The sequence below is a fragment of the Pan paniscus genome, chromosome 14 (assembly GCF_029289425.2).
Source record: "Pan paniscus chromosome 14, NHGRI_mPanPan1-v2.0_pri, whole genome shotgun sequence".
NCBI classification, from domain to species: Eukaryota; Metazoa; Chordata; class Mammalia; order Primates; family Hominidae; genus Pan; species Pan paniscus.
Window position 1 is genome coordinate 31,912,783 of NC_073263.2, and position 20,831 is coordinate 31,933,613.

Sequence of the window (20,831 nt, forward strand, 5' to 3'; positions counted from 1 at the left end):
AAAATTTATAAAATACTTCGGTAGTATTTTATAGTGCTGTTCATATTATTTTATTTTTTAATTTTATGACAGCTTTGTAAAGTAGACAGATTTTATTCTAATTTTATGGATGAAGTACTAAGGTTGAGAGGAATTAAGGAAATTGCTCAAAATCAGTTAACAAAAAGATTGCAGATATTAAAAATATCCTTTTATCTCTCCTCTCTAAACCTTTCAAAAAGTACTAAGATGGTTTTTTTAATGTATAATTCCCAAGGACAATGATGAGAAGAAACAACAAAAGTTTGGAAGCCAAAAACATAAAGGATTTAGTAAGCATGAGAAAGCTAAAACCTGACACTAGAGCAAACAGAGATGCTTTCCCCTAAAAAACCTGAAAAAGATTCAAATTGGCAGCAACAGGTACTTCTGAAGGTGAAGTAGAAAATAGGAAGATTAGTTGAAATTCTTTTTAAGAAACATCTATATTTCCTCCCCCACTGCAAATAGGCGGTTATCCTTCTTCTGCCAGGAAATCAGAAGGTTGTTTTTGAAAAAGATGAATTGAGAGGATTCTGAATTGAAGGTGGGCTGGAGGGAGGGGACACCAGGCACAATTGAGGGAAAGATACTAAAATGAAAGATCAGATACAAATCTGTATGTCAAGCAGTGAGACCTAGCTCCTTCCCACACTTGGTTCCCAAATGCAGGCCCTCTAGGCATGAGACTGGAAGATTATTTTTTTTCCTAGGGAATATGCCTGACCCAATAGAAAAGACCAAAAAATACTGACAGTTGAGGATACTCAGATGAAACAGTATAGCCAGTCACCAGACCAGGAAGTTAACTGTTGACATGCACAGAGCTTCCAGGAAGCTACTTAGTGCTTCACTTTTAAATAAGAAAAGATAGTCAAAGATAACTAGTCATTGGAAGAAAGCTACTATGAAACATAGTCACCAAAGTACAAAATCCATAGCAGAAAGGAACCTAGAGGAAATAGACTATGAAAACTTCATAAAAACCTACTAATATTCTCAGGTAAGAAAAGAAAAAATGGCCGTAAAATAAGAACAAGTTGCTATAAAAAGCTCTTAGAAATTAAAAATATGATAGCACAAATAAATTAACTCAGTAGAAATAATGGAAGAATCATGAAAGTTCCCAGAATACAGAATAAAATGAAAAAAGGTATGAAAAGTCAATTCTGTGGATCTATCATCTGAAAATACAGAGTTTGAGAAGGAAGGCACAGAAGAGAAATGAAGAAAGAAATTTTAAAATAAATACATAATTTTAAAAGTTTTACTAGTACTGAAGGACATGAGTTTCCTTAATTAAAAGGGCCCACTGAGTGAGCACACAAGTAAAAATGACCCACAGTAAGGCACATCCTTGTGAATTTTTAGAATAATAGAGGCAGACAGGAACCTTAAATTCATTAGAGGACCAAGAAGTTAGGTTTCAAATTGTTTCAAGCCATAATAGTATGAATTCTCTTATTATCAGCAATGGAATCTAGAAGACTGTAGATCTTATATAATACAGAGAAGTGCCTTCAAAATACTGAGAGAAAATGATTTCCAACCTAGAATCTGAATTAAGTGTGAGGGTAGACATTTTTCAGATGTGAAGTACTAAGAGATCTCTCGTGCGCTTTTCTCAGGAAACTAACCAAAACAAATGCATACACCAAGAAGGAGGAAGGTATAGGACTTAAGAAACAAGAATTCAACATAGAAGAGAGGCAAAGGGAGCTTTCAGGATGATATTGAAGGGAGATCCCAGAGTAGCTGTGTTGCTAAGTCTAGAAAGGCAGCTAGACTACTTTGGAACTGAAGAAGATAAGAGACTTTGGAAGAGTTTGCCTTCAAGATAAAAATAAAGCAGTACCTGCATGTTTTAATGTATTAGGAAACTTCTTAGTAAAGATGGTGAATTGAGGCCAGGCACAGTGGCTTACACCTGTAATCCAGCACATTGGGAGGCTGAGGTGGGTAGATCACTTGAGGCCAGGAGTTCGAGACTAGCCTGGCCAACATGGTAAAATCCCATCTCTACTGAAAATACAAAAATTAGCCAGGCGTGGTGGCACACGCCTGTAATCCCAGCTACTCCGGAGGCTGAGGCACAAGAACCGCTTGAACCTTTGAGGTGGAGGTTGTGGTAAAATTGCACCACTGCACTTCAGCCTGGGTGACAGAGTGAGACTCTGTCTCAAAAAAAAAAAAAAAAAAAAAAAAAGATGGTGAATTGAACATACTCATCTCCTTTCTTTGCCTTCCAAACTTTTACCAAAACATCATTGAAGAAACTTACACACACACACACACAAACAAGGAAAATAGGAAATAACAAAGTAACTAAATTTCTCAAAGCATGCAGAAGGAAACTGAATGAAAGCTGGTGGTGGGGACAGCAGAGAACCAACAATTTTACGCTCAGGTCTCAAAAGACTAGGAATTGGTGGCTTCATTTCTTATCTTTAGAATTGGGTGGTGCAGAAGGAGGGAGCCAAAATGGAATAAGTTGAAATTATGTTTAAGAAGCAATACTCGCCGGGTACGGTGGCTCACATGGAGGCTGAGGCAGGTGAATCACCTGAGGTCAGGAATTCGAGACCAGCCTGGCTAACATGGTGAAACTCCATCTCTGTTAAAAATGCAAAATTTAGCTGGGCATGGTAGCATGCCCCTGTAATCCAGCTACTCAGGAGGCTGAGGTGGGAGAACTGCTTGAACCCAGGAGGTGGAGGCTGCAGTGAGCCAAGATTGCGCCACTGCACTCCAGCCTGGATGACAGAGCAAGACCCCACATCAAAAAAAAAAAAAAAAAGCAGCAGCAGCAATACTCATGAAGCTGGGCAACTGTCTCCTGCCCGCTCTATGAAAAGAACCAGAGGCTTATTCTCCAGAGAGGATACAGTAGAGGGTGAACACACTAGGCACAGTTGAAGGCAGAAGCAACTACTTGAAAGCAAGAAGAAGTTAATATATGCATATTGAATGTTGGGATCTCCCCTCACCAAGCCCTTTTCCACCACTCAGCTTCCAGAATATAGACAGCTAAGTTTTCACTAGTGGAAGTTTCCATTTAATCAAGCTACTGTGTAGCTTGCAGTCAACAAGTTCTATCTTTGTACCAAGTGCTTCAAAACAGCCTTTTGGTCCCTCACTCTTAACTATAAACAGACATCCAAAGATTATGAGACATCAGAAAAAGCAAAAATAAAATAACCAAAAAACACATTAATGAAAACAACTTAGAAGAAACATTATTCAAGGAGAAGAAAAAATGTTTTTTTAAAAACTATAATTTGTGAACAGAATGAAAAGAGGTTTTTATATATAGCTAAGAGTTTAGATGTGAATAAACAGTAAGTACATAGAAAATAAGCAGATTTTAAAAATTAACTCAAGAGAAAGCAAAAGTTGTAAAGGAAATACACTATTTATATACTACCCATTAATGGCCGGGTGTGGTGGTTCACGCCTGTAATCCCAGCACTTTGGGAGGCCGAGGCGGGTGGATCACAAGGTCAGGAGATTGAGACCATCCTGGCTAACATGGTGAAACCCCATCTCTACTAAAAATAACAAAACAAAATTAGCCAGACGTAGTGGTGGGCGCCTGTAGTCCCAGCTACTTGGGAGGCTGAGGCAGGAGAATGGCGTCAACCCGGGAGGCGGAGCTTTCAGTGAGCCGAGATTGCACCACTGCACTCCAGCCTGGGTGACAGAGCGAGACTCCGTCTCAAAAAAATAAATAAATAAATAAAAAAATAAAATAAAATATACTGCCTATTAATACTACATATACTTTATACTGACTTAGCCGTAATGTAAATGTTGAACATTGATAGTGAGAGGTGAAGCTGGCTGGGCTTCTGGGTCGTGTGGGGACTTGGAGAACTTTTCTGTCCGGCTAAAGGATTGTAAATACACCAATCAGCGCTCTGTGTCTAGCTAAAGGTTTGTAAACGCACCAATCAGCACTCTGTGTCTAGCTAAAGGTTTGTAAATGCACCAATCAGCACTCTGTAAAATAGACCAATCAGCAGGACGTGGGCGGGGCCAAATAAGGGAATAAAAGCTGGCCACCTGAGCCAGACCCAGCAGCCGCTCGGCTCCCCTTCCATGCCACGGAATCTTTGTTTTTTCACTCTTCGCAATGAATCTTGCTGCTGCTCACTCTTTAGGTCCGCACTACCTTTATGAGCTGTAACACTCACCACGAAGGTCTGCGGCTTCACTCCTGAAGTCAGCAAGACCACGAACCCACCAGGAAGAAGAAACAACCCTGTACGTGCCATCTTTGAGAGCTGTAACACTCACTGGGAAGGTCTGCGGCTTCACTCCTGAAGTCAGCAAGACCACAAACCCACCAGAAAGAAGACACTCTGGACACATCTGAACATCAGGAAGAACAAACTCGGGACACACTATCTTTAAGAACTGTAACACCGTGAGGGTCCGCAGCTTCATTCTTGAAGTCAGCAAGACCAAGAACCCACCAGAAGGAACCAATTCCGGACACAGTAGAATTAAATACGTAATTTAGGAAGATGAAAGGCAAGAGTGTGTGTGTAGTAAGGTAGAAGCTGTGTTGACAGAGCTGAATTTTCATTTTCTGTAGGGGTACTTCAAGAGAAAAAGTCAAGAAGAAACATGTCACTTAGACATATAAATATGATAAAATCATCTAAAACTGTTTAAAGTAGTTGCAAACTCTTTTCTAGCTGATAAATTTTTAAGCCTAAAAATATCATTGAAATTATTTTAATGTTACATTTTATTTTATTTTATTTTATTTATTTATTTTTTTTGATACAGAGTCTCACTCTGTCACCCAGGCTGGAGTACAGTGGCACGATCTTGGCTCACTGCAACCTCTGCCTCCTAGGTTCAAGCGACTCTCCTGCTTCAGCCTCCCAAGTAGCCGGGATTACAGGCGCGTGCCACCATGCCCGGCTAATTTTTTGTATTTTTAGTAGAGAAGGGGTTTCACCGTGTTAGCCAGGATGGTCTGGATCTCCTGACCTCGTGATCCGCCCACCTTGGCCTCCCAAGGTGCTGGGATTACAGACGTGAGCCACTGTACCAGGCCTAATGTTACCTTTTCAGAAACACCTGATTGTGGAATTGTTGAAGTCACTGAGTTGTATTTCTGGAATGTGTTTTTTAGCAGGCTGCACATACACATATGTAGAAAGCCAGGTGATTTTTTTTTTCATTTCTTTTTTTTTTAATCAAAAACAGTTGTATTAAATAAGAAAGGAAATACGTATTTACCCGTGTATTACCTTAATTTATGTGTAAAATGGGAGAATAGTTTAATGTATTTAACAAACAAACATTTGTTAAAGTACCTGCTCAAACTACCTAATATATACTATAGTGAAAGATATAAAGATAAATAAGTCTAACTCAGATTGCTAGCCTGGGAACCAGACATGAAAACAAGAATTATAATGTAATATAAATTCTAAAATAGATGTAAAAAGTGATCTAAGAACACAAAAATTATCAGCTAATCACATGACTGCTCAAAAGTACTTCAGACAGAATGTAAAGAATGCTTGGTTAAAGATGGCATTCCAAATCTTGGAATTTGGTTGGGGGACAGAGGGAAACAAAAAGAAATGGGGAGGTTAGGACCAAATAGGAAGCTTCCTGTATGTCATTTCTGATAAGTTGAAACCTAGGTAGGTGATAGGCTGTCTTTGGAAGTTTCTAACAAGAGGAACAAAATAAGATTGGTGTTTTAGAAGTATACCAAAGCAAAACTGTTGCAAGGAGATTAGTAAGTACAGGTCTTAACCTAGCAAAGGAGGTAGAGTAGAGGGTAGAGAATGATTAAGATAGAAATTCAGTAGATTTGGCCAGATAGTGATAAGTTGAGACTGGCAAATTATTTCCACTTAGATTTAAATAGATATCTTGAGCATAACCTACAAGGCAAACTCCTTATACTAAAAATATTCTGAATATTTAAAAAGAAAGGATTAAAAGATCAATCAATAGAAGTTTGGGGACAGAAGGTTTATTCATTCTTGTGCATTAGATCTCATCTAGATCACCTGTTTGAAGAAATCATTCCAGCAATTATCTTGTCTCTCTCCTGCATGGATTTTTTTCCTCTCTAATAGATTGTTCTCATCACCCTAAGCAGTTGTTGTACATCTCTCATCTTAAAAAGAACAGCCTTTCTTAAGTAATCTCAACAGTCCATTTTCTTCTCTTAAAGCCCAACTCATTAGAATTGTCCCTCCTCTTTTCACTTATCTCTTTGAGTACTCTCCTGAACCCACTCTAGTCAGTCCTTTCAGTAGAACTGGTCCCCCTGCTTACCTCCCTACTCCTCAATACACAGTGAATTCTCAACAAAGAAGCCGGGGGATCCTTTTAAACATAAGACAGATTATGTCATTTCTTTACTCAGAACTATTCCGTGGTGTGCCATCTCAGAGTAGAGACTAAAAGCCCTTGTCATGGTGTACAGATTCTTCATGATCTGGCTGCTTTGCTATTTTTCCAGTCGGACCTTCTAATGTTCCCCTTGCTCTCCTTGCTCCAGGCACACTTGTGTCTAGGCCAATCGACACATTTGTTTGTCTGTTTCCTTCCACTGAAATATACTTGCAAAAACAAAATTTTGTTACCGTGTTCCCCAGCAAAACAATGTCTGGCACCTGGTAGGAATTCATTAAATAGTTGATGGATAGGCGAACGGATAACTAAAGGAACAACTTCAAGTTCCAGGTATTCAGGGTTTGGTAAAAGGAAATCTGGGGTTTTCAACAAGATATCAAGTATTAGGAAGACCACGTATGCTGAGAAAGGTGATCACTTTTGGACATGTTGAGTTTGAAATGAGTGTGAAACATCAAGGTACAGATGTCTGATGCTGTATGTAGTGTAAAATGTAGGAACAACCCTAGGAGAAAAATCGGGCATGAGGATAAAGGATATTTTCATTGTTAGGTGATACTTTAAGCAATGGAAATGACTCACATTAGCAAGGGAAAGTGTCTAAGGAAGACATCCAATTTTGGAGACTTTTTTTTGAGGAATCAGGAAGAGGTAAAACCAGTAAAAGATGAAAGAGGTACAGTGATGGTGAGAATTTTAAAAGAAGGAAAATGTAAACTGTCATAGCTATTAGGAAAGTTGAGTAGAATGAGTTTGCGTGCATCCCACATGCATCTGGGAGGTCATTAACAACTTTATTGAGAACAGTTTCTGTAGAGTAGTGGGAGAAATGAGAGTTTATTGAGTAGAAATTGAGGAAGTGAAAATAGCTACATTACCTATTGAAGAAGGTTGACTGTGGAGTGTAACAGTGAGTATTAGCTTGAGGCAGAGATAAAGGTGAGTGAGAAAATAAGAGTTTCAAACGTAGGCAAGATTTTTGGGCCAAATAAAAAGGGCACTTTAAAAAAGGTATAAATAGGTAGAAGAGAGAAAAGGGAGCGAGGTGGGATAATTGAAAGAGGGGATCTCCTGTGGAGACTGAGGTATTAGGCGGAGTAGAGAGTTCAGGTGAAGATGTGAAGGTGAGAGAAGAGGATGGGTAGACATTTCCCTGGTGAAGGAGGTAAGGAGTACTATGATGGAATTAGAGGGGACACACTGAGAGGGTCCACACTTGACAGACTCTCTTCTATTATGTGTTATGTGAGGTAGATTGTAAAGTCAAAGGCTAGCCTTGAAAAATGTGATATTGTTTTGGAATGGCAACCATGGTGAATGCAAAACAGTTACCAGAATAGTATCACCATGTAGCAAATGAGGGTCTGCAAAAAAGGCATATTCCTAAATATTTATATGTGTACTAGTCGATAAACTTATATATTTTCTCCCCATTGCAGCACAACTAAGGAACGTCAAGAGATACAGAATCCAAATTTTACCGCACCTGGTCAAGAATTTCTGTCTAAATCTCATTTGTATGAACATCTGACTTTGGAAAAATCTTCAAGCAATTTAGCAGTTTCAGGACATCCATTTTATCAAGTTTCTGCTACAAGAAATGAAAAAATGAGACACTTGGTTACTACAGGCAGACCAACCAAAGTCTTTGTTCCACCTTTTAAAACTAAATCACATTTTCACAGAGTTGAACAGTGTGTTAGGAATATTAACTTGGAGGAAAACAGACAAAAGCAAAACATTGATGGACATGGCTCTGATGATAGTAAAAATAAGATTAATGACAATGAGATTCATCAGTTTAACAAAAACAACTCCAATCAAGCAGCAGCTGTAACTTTCACAAAGTGTGAAGAAGAACCTTTAGGTATTGTATGACAATTTGTGTGACGAATTTTTGCCTTTCAGTTAGATATTTCCGTTGTTAAATAATGTCCTGATGGTTTTCCCCCTTTGGTGGTGGTAATTTTAAAACCCTTTTTAATGTTTTAGATTTTCTAAATCCAAAGATTAGGTTTAAATTATTCTAATGTTTCTTTCAAAGATAACTTCTTGTGGACTTGTTAAAAAAAATTAGACACACAATCTAGGACTGCTGTTACTGGAATATATTTTCTATCATGCTACTAATTTTCTTTTTAAAATGTGATAAAAATAGGGCCGGGCGTGGTGGCTCATGCCTGTAATCCCAGCACTTTGGGAGACTAAGGCAGGCGGATCACCTGAGGTCAGGAGTTCAAGACCAGCCTGGCCAACATGGTGAAACCCCGTCTCTACTAAAAATACAAAATAAATAAATAAATAAATAGCTGGGCGTGGTGGCAGGCACCTGTAATCCCAGCTGCTTGGGAGGCTGAGGCAGGAGAATCGTTTGAACCCGGGAGGCAGAGGTTGCAGTCAGCCGAGATCGCGCCATTGCACTCCAGCCTGGGCAACAAAAGTGAAAAACTCTGTCTCAAAAAGAGATAAAAATAGTAAAGATATTCATATTTATACAGCTTTACAAGTTGAAACATCCTTTCATTTATGAAGGATTAAAAGGGGTACCCTTTTTAGAGAAAAGGAGAGCATGTAAACTTCGAGGAAATTGATATGTATAATTTTATAAAACAGGGCTTGCGCTTTTTATTTTTTGAGACAGAGTTTCGCTCTTGTTGCCCAGGCTGGAGTGCAATGGTGCAACCTCGGCTCACCGCAACCTCCTCCTCTCGAGTTCAAGTGATTCTCCTGCCTCAGCCTGCTGAATAGCTGGGATTACAGGCATGTGCCACCACACCTGGCTACTTTTGTATTTTTTTTACTTTTGTATTTTTTTTTTTTGTTTAGTAGAGACAGGGTTTCTCCATTTTGGTCAGGCTGGTCTTGAACTCCCGACCTCAGATGATCTGCCCGCCTCAGCCTCCCAAAGTGCTGGGATTACAGGCGTGAGCCACTGTGCCTGGCCAGGGGTTGTGCTTTTTAAATTTCAATTTTATTTTTGCTAAGTATTTATTCTTTGATAGATTTAATTACAAGTCTTCAGAATGCCAGAGATATACAGGATATGCGAATTAAGAAGAAACAAAGGCAACGCGTCTTTCCACAGCCAGGCAGTCTGTATCTTGCAAAAACATCCACTCTGCCTCGAATCTCTCTGAAAGCAGCAGTAGGAGGCCAAGTTCCCTCTGCGTGTTCTCATAAACAGGTATGTGTTTGTCTACAATACTGATGGCTTTTATGACAGAGTGTAATTTTATTTCATTAACTAGTATCTACAAATGGCTTTGTTTAAAGAATGAACACATTAGTGCAAGAATGGATGAATGAAATCATCATATTTTCTAATTAGCCTGCAGTGGCAGCCTGTGGCCCCTTGCTAGGCCTGCCTCATCCTACTAAAGTGATCTGTGCTTCCAAATTACGACTTCTTTTCCCCCTTCAAATCTTTCTTATTTTGTCATTGTAAATGCTCTCAGCTAGGTGTTAAAGTAGTCTTACTGATATTCAAATGTGAATAACTGATAGCCCTGAACCTTCTATGAGCTATTTATATTTTCCAAACAGGATTCTCCTTAAGCCAATATTATCTAGGTAGAATTTTAGGCAATGGAGAGGTGAAAATAATATTGATGACATTAATAGCTAACTTTGAGCATTTTCTAGGTGTAAGATGCTCTTCTAAGCACTTCACATTTATTAGGTATATCTTGCTTAATCCTCACAGTCACCTTGAAAGAAAGGCACTGTTACTTTGTTTCCATTTTGCAAATGAGAGAACTGAAGCATAGAGAGGGTTAAGTAACTGCCCCAAAGTCACTTAACTAGTAAGTGGAAGTGCTATGATTCCAAAGCAAAGAGTCTGACTCCAGAGTCAAACTCTGAACAAACAAAAAGACACTTTGGGTTAGATATCCTGGGGTGAAAGCAAGCACTTTGAAAGTAAGCCAAGCCTGTGTACAGATCTGACCACCTGAGGTCACATTCCCTAAAATACTTAAACTTCTCCCTTTTGTTTCCCATCTAAGTTTTTGAACTTAAGAGATTTTGTAAAACATCACATTTTTTTATCCTCACAGTACCTTCCTATGGCAGATTTAGCAGGCGTATAAGCGGGGTGGAAAAGATACAGCAGACTGTGGAATGTATGGATCATTTATATTACATTAAAATTTTTAGTTTCTAGTAAATAACTTAAATGTTTTTGTAGTGAAGATTCTAGTAGTTAATGAAAATTTTTGGTAAATTCAGTTTTGGTTTGTTATAATTGTTTTTATTGTGTGATACATGTTTACTTTAAATTGTTTTTCTTTTTGTGTGTGTGTTTATTTTGTGTAGCTGTATATGTATGGCGTTTCTAAACATTGCATAAAAATTAACAGCAAAAATGCAGAGTCTTTTCAGTTTCACACTGAAGATTATTTTGGTAAGGAAAGTTTATGGACTGGAAAAGGAATACAGTTGGCTGATGGTGGATGGCTCATACCCTCCAATGATGGAAAGGCTGGAAAAGAAGAATTTTATAGGTACTCTATGCAAAAAGATTGTGTGTTAACTTTTATGTATTCCCTCATCCCTCTTTCTTCTCTTAACTGTCTCTCGAACTAAAAAGTTGGCTAGAAATCAAATTTTTATGCATTTAATTGTTTTAAGTGCATTATGGTTAAGCATTCTGTAGAAGTCTTTTGAAAAGTGCTGTTTGTCCTGGGGTTTAATGAACTGGATTTTCTTGATTTGGGACATTTTTCTTAGGCATTTATAAATAAAGCCCAATTTATAAAGTTAAATTTGGCCGGGTACAGTGGCTCATGCCTGTAATCCCAGCACTTTGGGAGGCCGAGGCAGGTAGATCACCTGAGGTCAGGAGTTCGAGACCAGCCTGGCCAACGTGGCGAAACCCCATCTCTACTAAAAGTACAAGAACTATCTGGGCGTGGTGGCAGGCACCTGTAATCCCGGCTACTCTGGAGGCTGAGGCAGGAGAATCGCTTGAACCTGGGAGGCAGAGGTTACAGTGAGCCAAGATCGAGCCACTGCACTCCAGGCTGGGCGATAAGAGTGAGACTCCATCTCAAAAAAAAAAAAAAGAAAAAAGTTAAATTTGAGGGCCAGGCATGGTGGCTCATGCCTGTAATCCCAGCACTTTGGGAGGCTGAGGTGGGCAGATCTCTTGAGCACAGGAGTTTGAGACCAGCCTGGGCAACATGGTGAAAACCCATCTCTACAAACAAATTAAAAAATTAGCCCAGCCAGGCGCGGTGGCTCACGCCTGTAGTCCCAACACTTCGGAAGGCCAAGATGGGCCAATTACCTGAGAGTCAGGAGTTCGAGACCAGCCTGGCCAACATGGTGAAACCCCAGCTCTACTAAAAATACAAAAATTAGCCAGGTATGCCCGTAATCCCAGCTACTCGGGAGGCTGAGGCAGGAGAATCATTTGAGCCCAGTAGGTGGAGGTTGCAGTGAGCCAAGATCACGCCACTGCACTCCAGCCTGGGCAACAGAGCAAGACCCTATTTCAAAAAAGGCCAGGTGCAGTGGCTCACACCTATAATCCCAGCACTTTGGGAGGTTGAGGTGGGCAGATCACCTGAGGTCAGGAATTTGAAACCAGCCTGGCCAACATGGCGAAACCCCATCTCTACTAAAAATACAAAAATTAGCTGGACGTGGTGGCACGCGCCTGCAATCCCACTTACTTGGGAGGCCGAGGCAGGAAAATCGTTTGAACCCGGGAGGCGGAGGTTGCAGTGAGCCGAAATCTCACCACTGCACTGCAGCCTGGGCAACAGTGAGACTCCGTCTCAAGAAAAAAAAAAAAAAGAAAGTTAAATTTGAAATGGCCTTATGGTAGATTCCTCCCCCGACACACACTTACTTCATGTTTTCTTTCATTATATATTTTAATGGATACAAAATATAAATAAACACTAAAAGCTAAACAGAAATATTTGAATATCAATAATGCCAATTAACTAGAAAATCTCAGAGCCCTAAAACAGCAACAATTTAGAAACTATATAACCTCTTTTTATTGTAGTTTTTACAGAAACATAATTTAAAGCTTTTTGTTATCAGAGATATATTACATTATGCCAGTGGCAAAAGATGGGATTTATTTCCTCAGCATCCTTATCTTTAAATTTCTGTACATCTTTCCAAAATTTATAGCTTTGGAAAAGTGATAAAACTTTTTTTCCTGAATTTTGTTTTAACTTTTAAAAACAAAATATTGTTTACATCTTGCGTATCTTATATAACAAACATCTGCTTATAGATTCCAGTAAGAAAAGTTGGTTAAACGGTTGTATTATTTTCTCGTACTAAATAGACTGCATAAGGTAGAAGTTAAGAATGATTGCCCTGTAGTCTAAGTGGGAATGTGGAAGCTCTCATTAGTTTTTTCTGATAATTCAGCAAATCTCTATTGAGCACTTGCTATGTGCCAGGTACTATTCTGGGTACTAGGGATAATAAAGGAAAACAAAAAAGTCCCTGCCCTGATGAGTCATACATTCTAGTGGGTGTGGAAGGCATAGAAAATATTGAAATATAAGTGAATTGTATAGTATGTTAGAAGAAGATACATACTATAAAGACAGATAAAGTTGGAAAGGTGGCAGAGAAAGTTGGGCAAGGAGATGCGATTTTTAATCTAATAAGTAGTTAGGAAGGCTTCACTGAGTCAGCTACATTTGATAAATGACCTAAAGTAAAAGGAGGGAGCATAGGACTATCCTAGCAAAAGACCCCCAGCCTCTAAGAGGGGAGCATGCTTGAAGTATTTGAGGAACAGGAAGTTAGTGCAACTGGAGTAGAGTGGGCAGGAGAAGAGTAGTAGTAGATGAGATACAAAGGGAAGACCTCATAGACCTTCATAAGACCCTTACCTTTTACTCTGCACGATTTTTACTGAATAAACCACTGGAAGGCTTAAAGGGTAACATGATCTGACTTTTTTTTGAGACAGTCTCACTCTATTGCTCAGGCTGGAGTGCAGTGGCGCAATCTCGGCTCACTGCAGCCTCCACCTCCTAGGTTCAAGCGATTCTCCTGCCTCAGCCTCCCGTGTAGCTGGGACTACAGGCGCGCACCACCATGCCCGGCTGATTTTTGTATTTTTAGTAGAGACAGGGTTTCACCATGTTGGCCAGGTTGGTCTCAAACTCCTGACCTCAGGATCTACCCTCCTCGGCCTCCCAAAGTGCTGGAATTACAGGTGTGAGCCACTGTGTCCAGCCTGATCTGACTTATTTTTGAAAAAATAATTCTGGCTGTTTGTTGAGGAGAGGGGCAAAGATGGACACACAGAGACCACTTAAGCTATTGCAGAAATACATGTGAGAGGTGGTTGGTTGGACCAGGGAAGTGGCAGTGGAATTGGTGGAAAGCAGTTGGACTCTGGGGTATTTTGAAAGTGGCACCATTAGGAGTTGCTCAAGGATTAGATATAAAACGTGAGAGAGGAGGAGAATAAGAATGGCTGTGAAGATTTTGGCCTTAGCAGCTGGAAGGATAGAGTTGTATGTAACTACCAGAATTGAGAAGACCAAAGATGGAGGGAAATGGAGAGTTTGGTTTTGGACATTTGAAGCTTGAGATGTAATAGTAGACAGCCAAGTGGAGATGTTAGGTAGGCAGTTGGATATGGAAGTCTATACACAGGTAAAGTATAGGCCAAATAAATCAATTCACAAGTCATCGGCATATAGATGGACTTGAAGGCCATGAAAAAGAGACTGAGAAAGAGCAGCCAGAAAGTTAGGAATAAATGCAGAATGGGGTGTTGCATTCCAAATGAAGATGGAATTTTAGGGAATAGAAAATGACCAGCTGTGGAAGCTGCTTCTAATAGGTAAAGTAAGATGAGGACTGAGATTGGCCACTGGATTTAGCACTGCAGAAGACATTACTAACGTTATTAAAAATAGCTCAATAGATTGGTGGAGTGATATCCTGATTAGAATGCAATTAAAGAGCAGTTGAAGAGGAGGAATTGGAGACACAGAATACAGTCGATTCTTTTGGGAGTTGCCAAAAAGAAGCAGAGAGAGGGACATTGCTTGGAGAGGAAGTAGGATCAAAGAGTCTTAGTTTTGGCTTGTTTTAAGGTAGAAAAAAACCGTTTCTTATGCTGATTAACATCGTTCAGTAGAGAGGGAAAAAATTGATGATGCAGGAGAGAGAGGAGGCATTTCCTGATCGTTGGCCTTGTAGGCAGCAAGGGGTAGGAGCTAGTGCACAAATGGTAGAAGAGGGCAAAGTGTAAGGATGCAGATGCTTGGAAGAGGGCAAAGTGTAGGGATACAGATGCTGTGAGTGGATAGATATGAGGGTGGGAGCTTATGGAAGTTCTCTTTTGATTACTTCTGTTGTCTTAGTGCTAAGAGTATGAATGAGAAAGGAGGAGTTAGAGATTTGAGAACAGAGGGGACAGGATCAAAGAGAGCACCAAGACTAAGAAAGGCAGTTCTCAGGCGTGATTTCTAAAAAAATCTCTTTCATAAGAAAAATAATCTAAAATATAATTATTTAAAATCAAGGATCTCATTTTTCAGGAACAAATATGAGTTGAAATCATTCTGTTGACTGTTAAGTGGAATTTTTTGTTTTGTTTTTATATTTTGAGATAGGGTCTCACTCTGTTGTCCAGGCTGGAGTGCAATGGCACTATCATGGCTCACTGCAGCCTCAACCTCCTGGGCTCAAGCAATCCTCCCACCACAGCCTCCTAAGTAGCTGGGACCACAGATGTGAGCTACCACTCTTGGCTGATTTTTTTTATTATTTTTTGTAGAGATGTGGGTGTCTCACTATGTTGCCTAGGCTGATCTCAAACTTCTGGCCTCAAGCAATCCTCCTGCCTCAGCTTCCCAAAATGCTGGGAGTATAGGCATGAGCCACCATGCTCAGCAAGTGAAGTTTTTATCAGTATGATACTTTGATACATGTCAAATAATTTTCTGAAATTATATTGTAGATCATATGAACTCATAAAAACTTAATGATCTTGAACAATGTAGTTTTTGTACAGAGAATAGTTGTAGTTGTTGAATTCAGTATCATCCTATGTGGTTTTTATGATAATATTCTACCTTTATTTGTTCAGGGCTCTGTGTGACACTCCAGGTGTGGATCCAAAGCTTATTTCTAGAATATGGGTTTATAATCACTATAGATGGATCATATGGAAACTGGCAGCTATGGAATGTGCCTTTCCTAAGGAATTTGCTAATAGATGCCTAAGCCCAGAAAGGGTGCTTCTTCAACTAAAATACAGGCAAGTTTAAAGCATTACATTACGTAATCATATACGGCAGTATGGTTAAGGTTTCTGTGTAGTCTGTGACTTCCATGTCAAAATGTTGCACAAGCCAGTTGTCAGTGACAGTTGCCATCCCACACTGCTGTTCTCCTGTCATCCCTAGCCCCCATTTAAGAGAGATCACACATTCATGCATTGCTTGCTTCCTTCTTTCCCCACCCCCTCCTTAACCTCTTGATGTATGAGAAGAATATGAGTTACTAATTTGATCCACTATTCGGGGATTGCTAATAAAGCATTTTTGCATTTTATTTTTTGCTTTTTAAAAATAATTGATATTTTAACAATATGAAACAATATATTCCTAGCTACAAAATTTTTAATTCTCAGTATTTCTTAGATAAATTCAGTTTTTATTCTCAGTTATTCAGTGACTTGTTTAAACAGTGGAATTCTAGAGTCACACTTCCTAAAATATGCATTTTTGTTTTCACTTTTAGATATGATGTGGAAATTGATAGAAGCAGAAGATCGGCTATAAAAAAGATAATGGAAAGGGATGACACAGCTGCAAAAACACTTGTTCTCTGTGTTTCTGACATAATTTCATTGAGCGCAAATATATCTGAAACTTCTAGCAATAAAACTAGTAGTGCAGATACCCAAAAAGTGGCCATTATTGAACTTACAGATGGGTGGTATGCTGTTAAGGCCCAGTTAGATCCTCCCCTCTTAGCTGTCTTAAAGAATGGCAGACTGACAGTTGGTCAGAAGATTATTCTTCATGGAGCAGAACTGGTGGGTTCTCCTGATGCCTGTACACCTCTTGAAGCCCCAGAATCTCTTATGTTAAAGGTAAATTAATTTGCACTCTTGGTAAAAATCAGTCATTGATTCAGTTAAATTCTAGAAGTTTTACATTTAAATTTTAAATGCTTACTAAGGATGCTCAATTTCTTAGATGTACTGATCATTTTAGTATAAAAAGCATATTCTTCAGACAGTTAAAGTTTTTGTGCAGTTTTTGGGAAGTCCAGAGATCTTTCTTGAGCTTAAATAATGCATTTCCAATTAAAAAGCAAAACAAATTTGCACCATTTGATTTTGGTATCTGTAGCTTGCTGCCCTCTTGTTCTCATAGCTTTGCTTTGATCAGATCCCTATTCCACTCTGGATTAGAGAATTACATTTTAGTACTTTTCAAATATGTAATAGATACACTTTTTATCTCTATGTAGATTTTAAACTACATAACAGGACTCTTTGTCATATTGAATGGTCTGCAGTATTGCTATCTGAAATTACCGATAATATTGTACATTCAGATTCACTTAAGAGGTAACCTTGCAGAGAATTTACTTCTGTGGTATTCTGGATCACTCTAAAGAGAATGTTTTATAAATTAAACATTTTTAAGGTAAAGATATATTTTGTTTGGCATTAGTTCCATGTTGGATTGATTGCTTTTTACTGAAAGCATTCCATCAAGCTGAAACAGTCTTTTGTTTTATGTTGCTTAGAACATCAAGCTTGCAGTGGCTTTCATTTTCTTCTTTTTGTTTTTTTTTTTAAATCAAATCAATGCATGTGCATAATTTGGAAACTCAAGTAATATAAGACATATAACCAAAAAAAAGCAGTTGCTAGCACAACCCTCCCCATCCTCATTCATGGTCCCAAGAGGCAATCGTTTCCAGTCTGTTTGACTATTTTTTAGCTTGTACTGCTGTCTTCTTTCTCTCTTCAGTTTAGACAGCAACCGTTAACTTCCTGCTATGGAAAATGAGGATTTCATTCTCTTACTCCAACACTGCTACATATTTCTCTACCCTCTTCCCCATCTTCCCTCTACTAATACAGCATGATTTTTAGTGAAATCTGTATTCAGTGTATACATTATAATGACTGAAAAATATTTTTTGCAATTTAATACCTAATCGACTGTGATCACATTTCCTTTCTTTACAGCTTACTGCTTTCCATGAAGTTATTAACTGTCCTTTTCATTTCTCTTAATTTTCTGTGTCCTTACACAGGAGCTATAAAAATCCTGCCCAATATGTTAAAATTTCTCCATTGGTTCCATTTCTGTTTCTTGGAGAACCCCTGGACCTCTTCATATTCTTACTCCATTCTGAAGTGCTCATTTTCTATGTGTGCCATACAGCTCTCATTCTGTAAATTATTCTTACCTCTTTTCTGTGTTAGAAACCCCATTTCCTGGTTTCCATGTCATCTTTCTAGAGTTTTTCCCCCAATTTTAAGGGCCCACAACTCTCAGAGGCTTGTTGTGAAAAGGAGCATGCAAGCTTTTTGATATCTTAGGGTAAGGTTGGCTGGATATAGAATTCTAGGTTGAAATAATTTCTTCAGAATTTTTAAGACATTTCATTTATCTTCTTTAGCATAGCTCCTGCTAATTGCAGTGCATTCTTTTTTTTTTTTTTTTTTTTTGAGACAACGTCTCACTGTGTTACATAGGCTGGAGTGTTTTATTTTTTACAGATGAGGTCTCCCTGTGTTGCCTAGGCTGGTCTTGAACTTCTGGGCTCAAACGGTCCTCACGCTTTAGCCTCCGAGAGTGCTGGGATTACAGACATGAACCACTGTACCTGGCCTGAGGTGCTGTTTTTATCTTCAGTCATTCATTATGTGCTCTGGTTTTAAGAAGTTAAGATTGTTTTGTCTTTATTTTTATTTATTTATTTATTTTTGAGACAAAGTCTCGCTCTTGTTGCCCAGGCTGGAGTGCAATGGCGTGACCTCTGCTCACTGCAACCTCCGCCTCTCGGGTTCAAGTGATTCTCCTGTCTCAGCCTCCCGAGTAGCTGGGATTACAGGTACCTGCCACCACACCCAGCCAAATTTTGTATTTTTAGTAGAGACAGGGTTTCACCATATTGGCCAGGCTGGTCTCATCCTGACCTCAGGTGATCCACCTGCCTCAGCCTCCCAAAGTGTTGGGATTACGGGCATGAGCCACCACGCCCAGCCTGTTTTGTTGTTATTTAAATTTCACAGTAATGTACTTTGGTGTCTTTTTTTTTTTTTTTTAACTTTTTTTTTTCCTTTAGTTCTTGGCCCACATGCTTACTGGCACTTACTCTAGAAACACATAGTCCTTCATTGAGTTCTGGAAAATTTTCTTTAAGTGGTTCTTTTATAATTTCCATCCATTTTTTTCTCTAGTTTTTTCTGGAACTCCTGATGTTTGGACACTAGGCCTCCTATATTGTTCCTATAATTTTCTTGTCTTTTCTCCTACTTTCTATTTGATTGTCTTTTTTTATTCTAACTTCTGGGATGGTTTTTAATTTTTTTCTTCTAATTCTTTATTAATATGCCATGTTTTATAGATTTGTCTTTAAATATTTTTACATAATTTTGTAACAAAATACAAAAAAAGCAATTCCTAAAAATTTAGAAAGTCAAATGAAAGCAAAGAACTTAAGTGTGTTTTCAATTAGAGCATAATCATACCAAGAAAGTATTTCAAGTAACTTAAAAAATGTTTTATGTCCCTAGTGGTATATACCCCAAGAACAACAATAGCAACAACAACTATAAAATGAAACAAAATCTTAAGCTATTGTTAGTAATCATATTGTTGGTGGTAGTGTTGGTATTCCTATTCTGAAGTTATAGTGGATGTGAAGTATGTTGTATGTGTATACTCTTTTACGTATATTTGTTGTATGTGAGTCATTATATGATTATAGAGAACAGGGATCTTTTTATCAGAGAAAGGTGCAGATGTGAGATTGAAGTAAAAGAAAACTTGTGGTTCTGCATTTGTATTGGAAATATCATTATGAACTCGAGATCTTTATTATCTTTAAAAAATACATGCTGGCTGGGCACAGTGGCTCACGCCTATAATCCCAGCACTTTGAGAGGCCAAGGTGAATGGATCACTTGAGGTCAGGAGTTCAAGACCAGCCTGGCCAACATGGTGAAACCCCGTCTCTACTAAAAATATAAAACTTAGCTAGGCATGATGGCGTGCTCCTGTAGTCCCAGCTACTGTGGAGGCTGAGGTGGGAGAATCACTTGAACCTGGGACGTAGAGGTTGCAGTGAGCCAAGGTCGCACCACTGCACTCCAGCCTGGGCGACAAAGTGAGACCCTGTCTCAAAGAAAAAAAAAACACGCTTATTGGTTTCATCTATCAAAAAGAACAAAAAAAAAAAAAAAAAAAAAGGAATAATCCAGTAGTAGTGAGTAACCCTAGCTCTCAGACTGTTTTCTAAGTACTGTTTTCTCTTAAAAGGATGCAAGGTGTCTTGAAGAAATGGCTGATTCCAGATTCAGAGGAAGAAATATATGAATCTGGAAAGTCTTGACATACCAGAAAAAAACTAAGCATCAAACACTACTAGTGTCATGTCAAAAGGACTTAGGAGTGTAATAGAATAGATTCTTACTGATCACAGATAAAATAATTTGAGCATCAGAAAGGATAATAACAGGCTGGGCACACTGGCCCACACCTGTAATCCCAAGATTTTGGGAGGCCGAGGCAGGCAGATCACTTGGGGTCAGGAGTTTGAGACCAGCCTGGCCAACATGGTGAAACCCCATCTCTACTAAAAAATACAAAAATTAGGTAGGCCTGGGGGCGGGTGTCTGTAATCCCAGCTATTTGGGAGGCTGAGGCAGGGAGAATTGCTTGAACCCAGGAAGCAGAGGTTGCAGTGAGCCGAGATTGTGCCACTGCATTCTAGCCTGGGTGACAGAGCGAGACTCCATCTCAAAGAAAAAAAAAGGATAATAACAGCAAAAAATTGAAATTCATAACAAATGATAACTTCTATTCTCATTGTTTTAAAAACTAAAGCCCAGGCACAGTGTCTCACGCATGTAATGGCAGTACTTTGGGAGGCTGAGGTGGGCAGATGGCTTGTACTCAGGAGTATGAGACCAGCCTGGGCAACATGACAAAACCCCATCTCTACAAAAAATACAAAAATTAACCAGGTGTGGTGGCATCTGCCTATAGTCCCAGCTACTTGAGAGGCCGTGGTGGGAGGATGACCTGAGCCCAGGAGGCAGAGGTTGCAGTGAGTTGAGATCGTGCTACTGCACTTCAGCCTGGGTGACAGAGCCAGAGCCAGACCCAGCCTCAGAAAAACAACAAAAACTAGGTAAAAGGAGAAAAAAATCAAGCATTTATCTTTCT

The 20,831-nt window shown here is 39.1% G+C and overlaps 1 protein-coding gene across 1 annotated transcript in view; it reads left to right on the forward strand.

The window, feature by feature from the left end:
• The window catches only part of BRCA2 (BRCA2 DNA repair associated), an 84,553-nt gene that overhangs the window by 31,349 nt on the left and 32,373 nt on the right, over positions 1-20,831 (forward strand). The window contains exons 14-18 of the mRNA XM_003826866.5: positions 7,851-8,278; positions 9,414-9,595; positions 10,726-10,913; positions 15,497-15,667; positions 16,153-16,507. Coding sequence (XP_003826914.4) covers positions 7,851-8,278; positions 9,414-9,595; positions 10,726-10,913; positions 15,497-15,667; positions 16,153-16,507 — 1,324 coding nt within the window. The remainder of the gene's footprint in view (positions 1-7,850; positions 8,279-9,413; positions 9,596-10,725; positions 10,914-15,496; positions 15,668-16,152; positions 16,508-20,831) is intronic.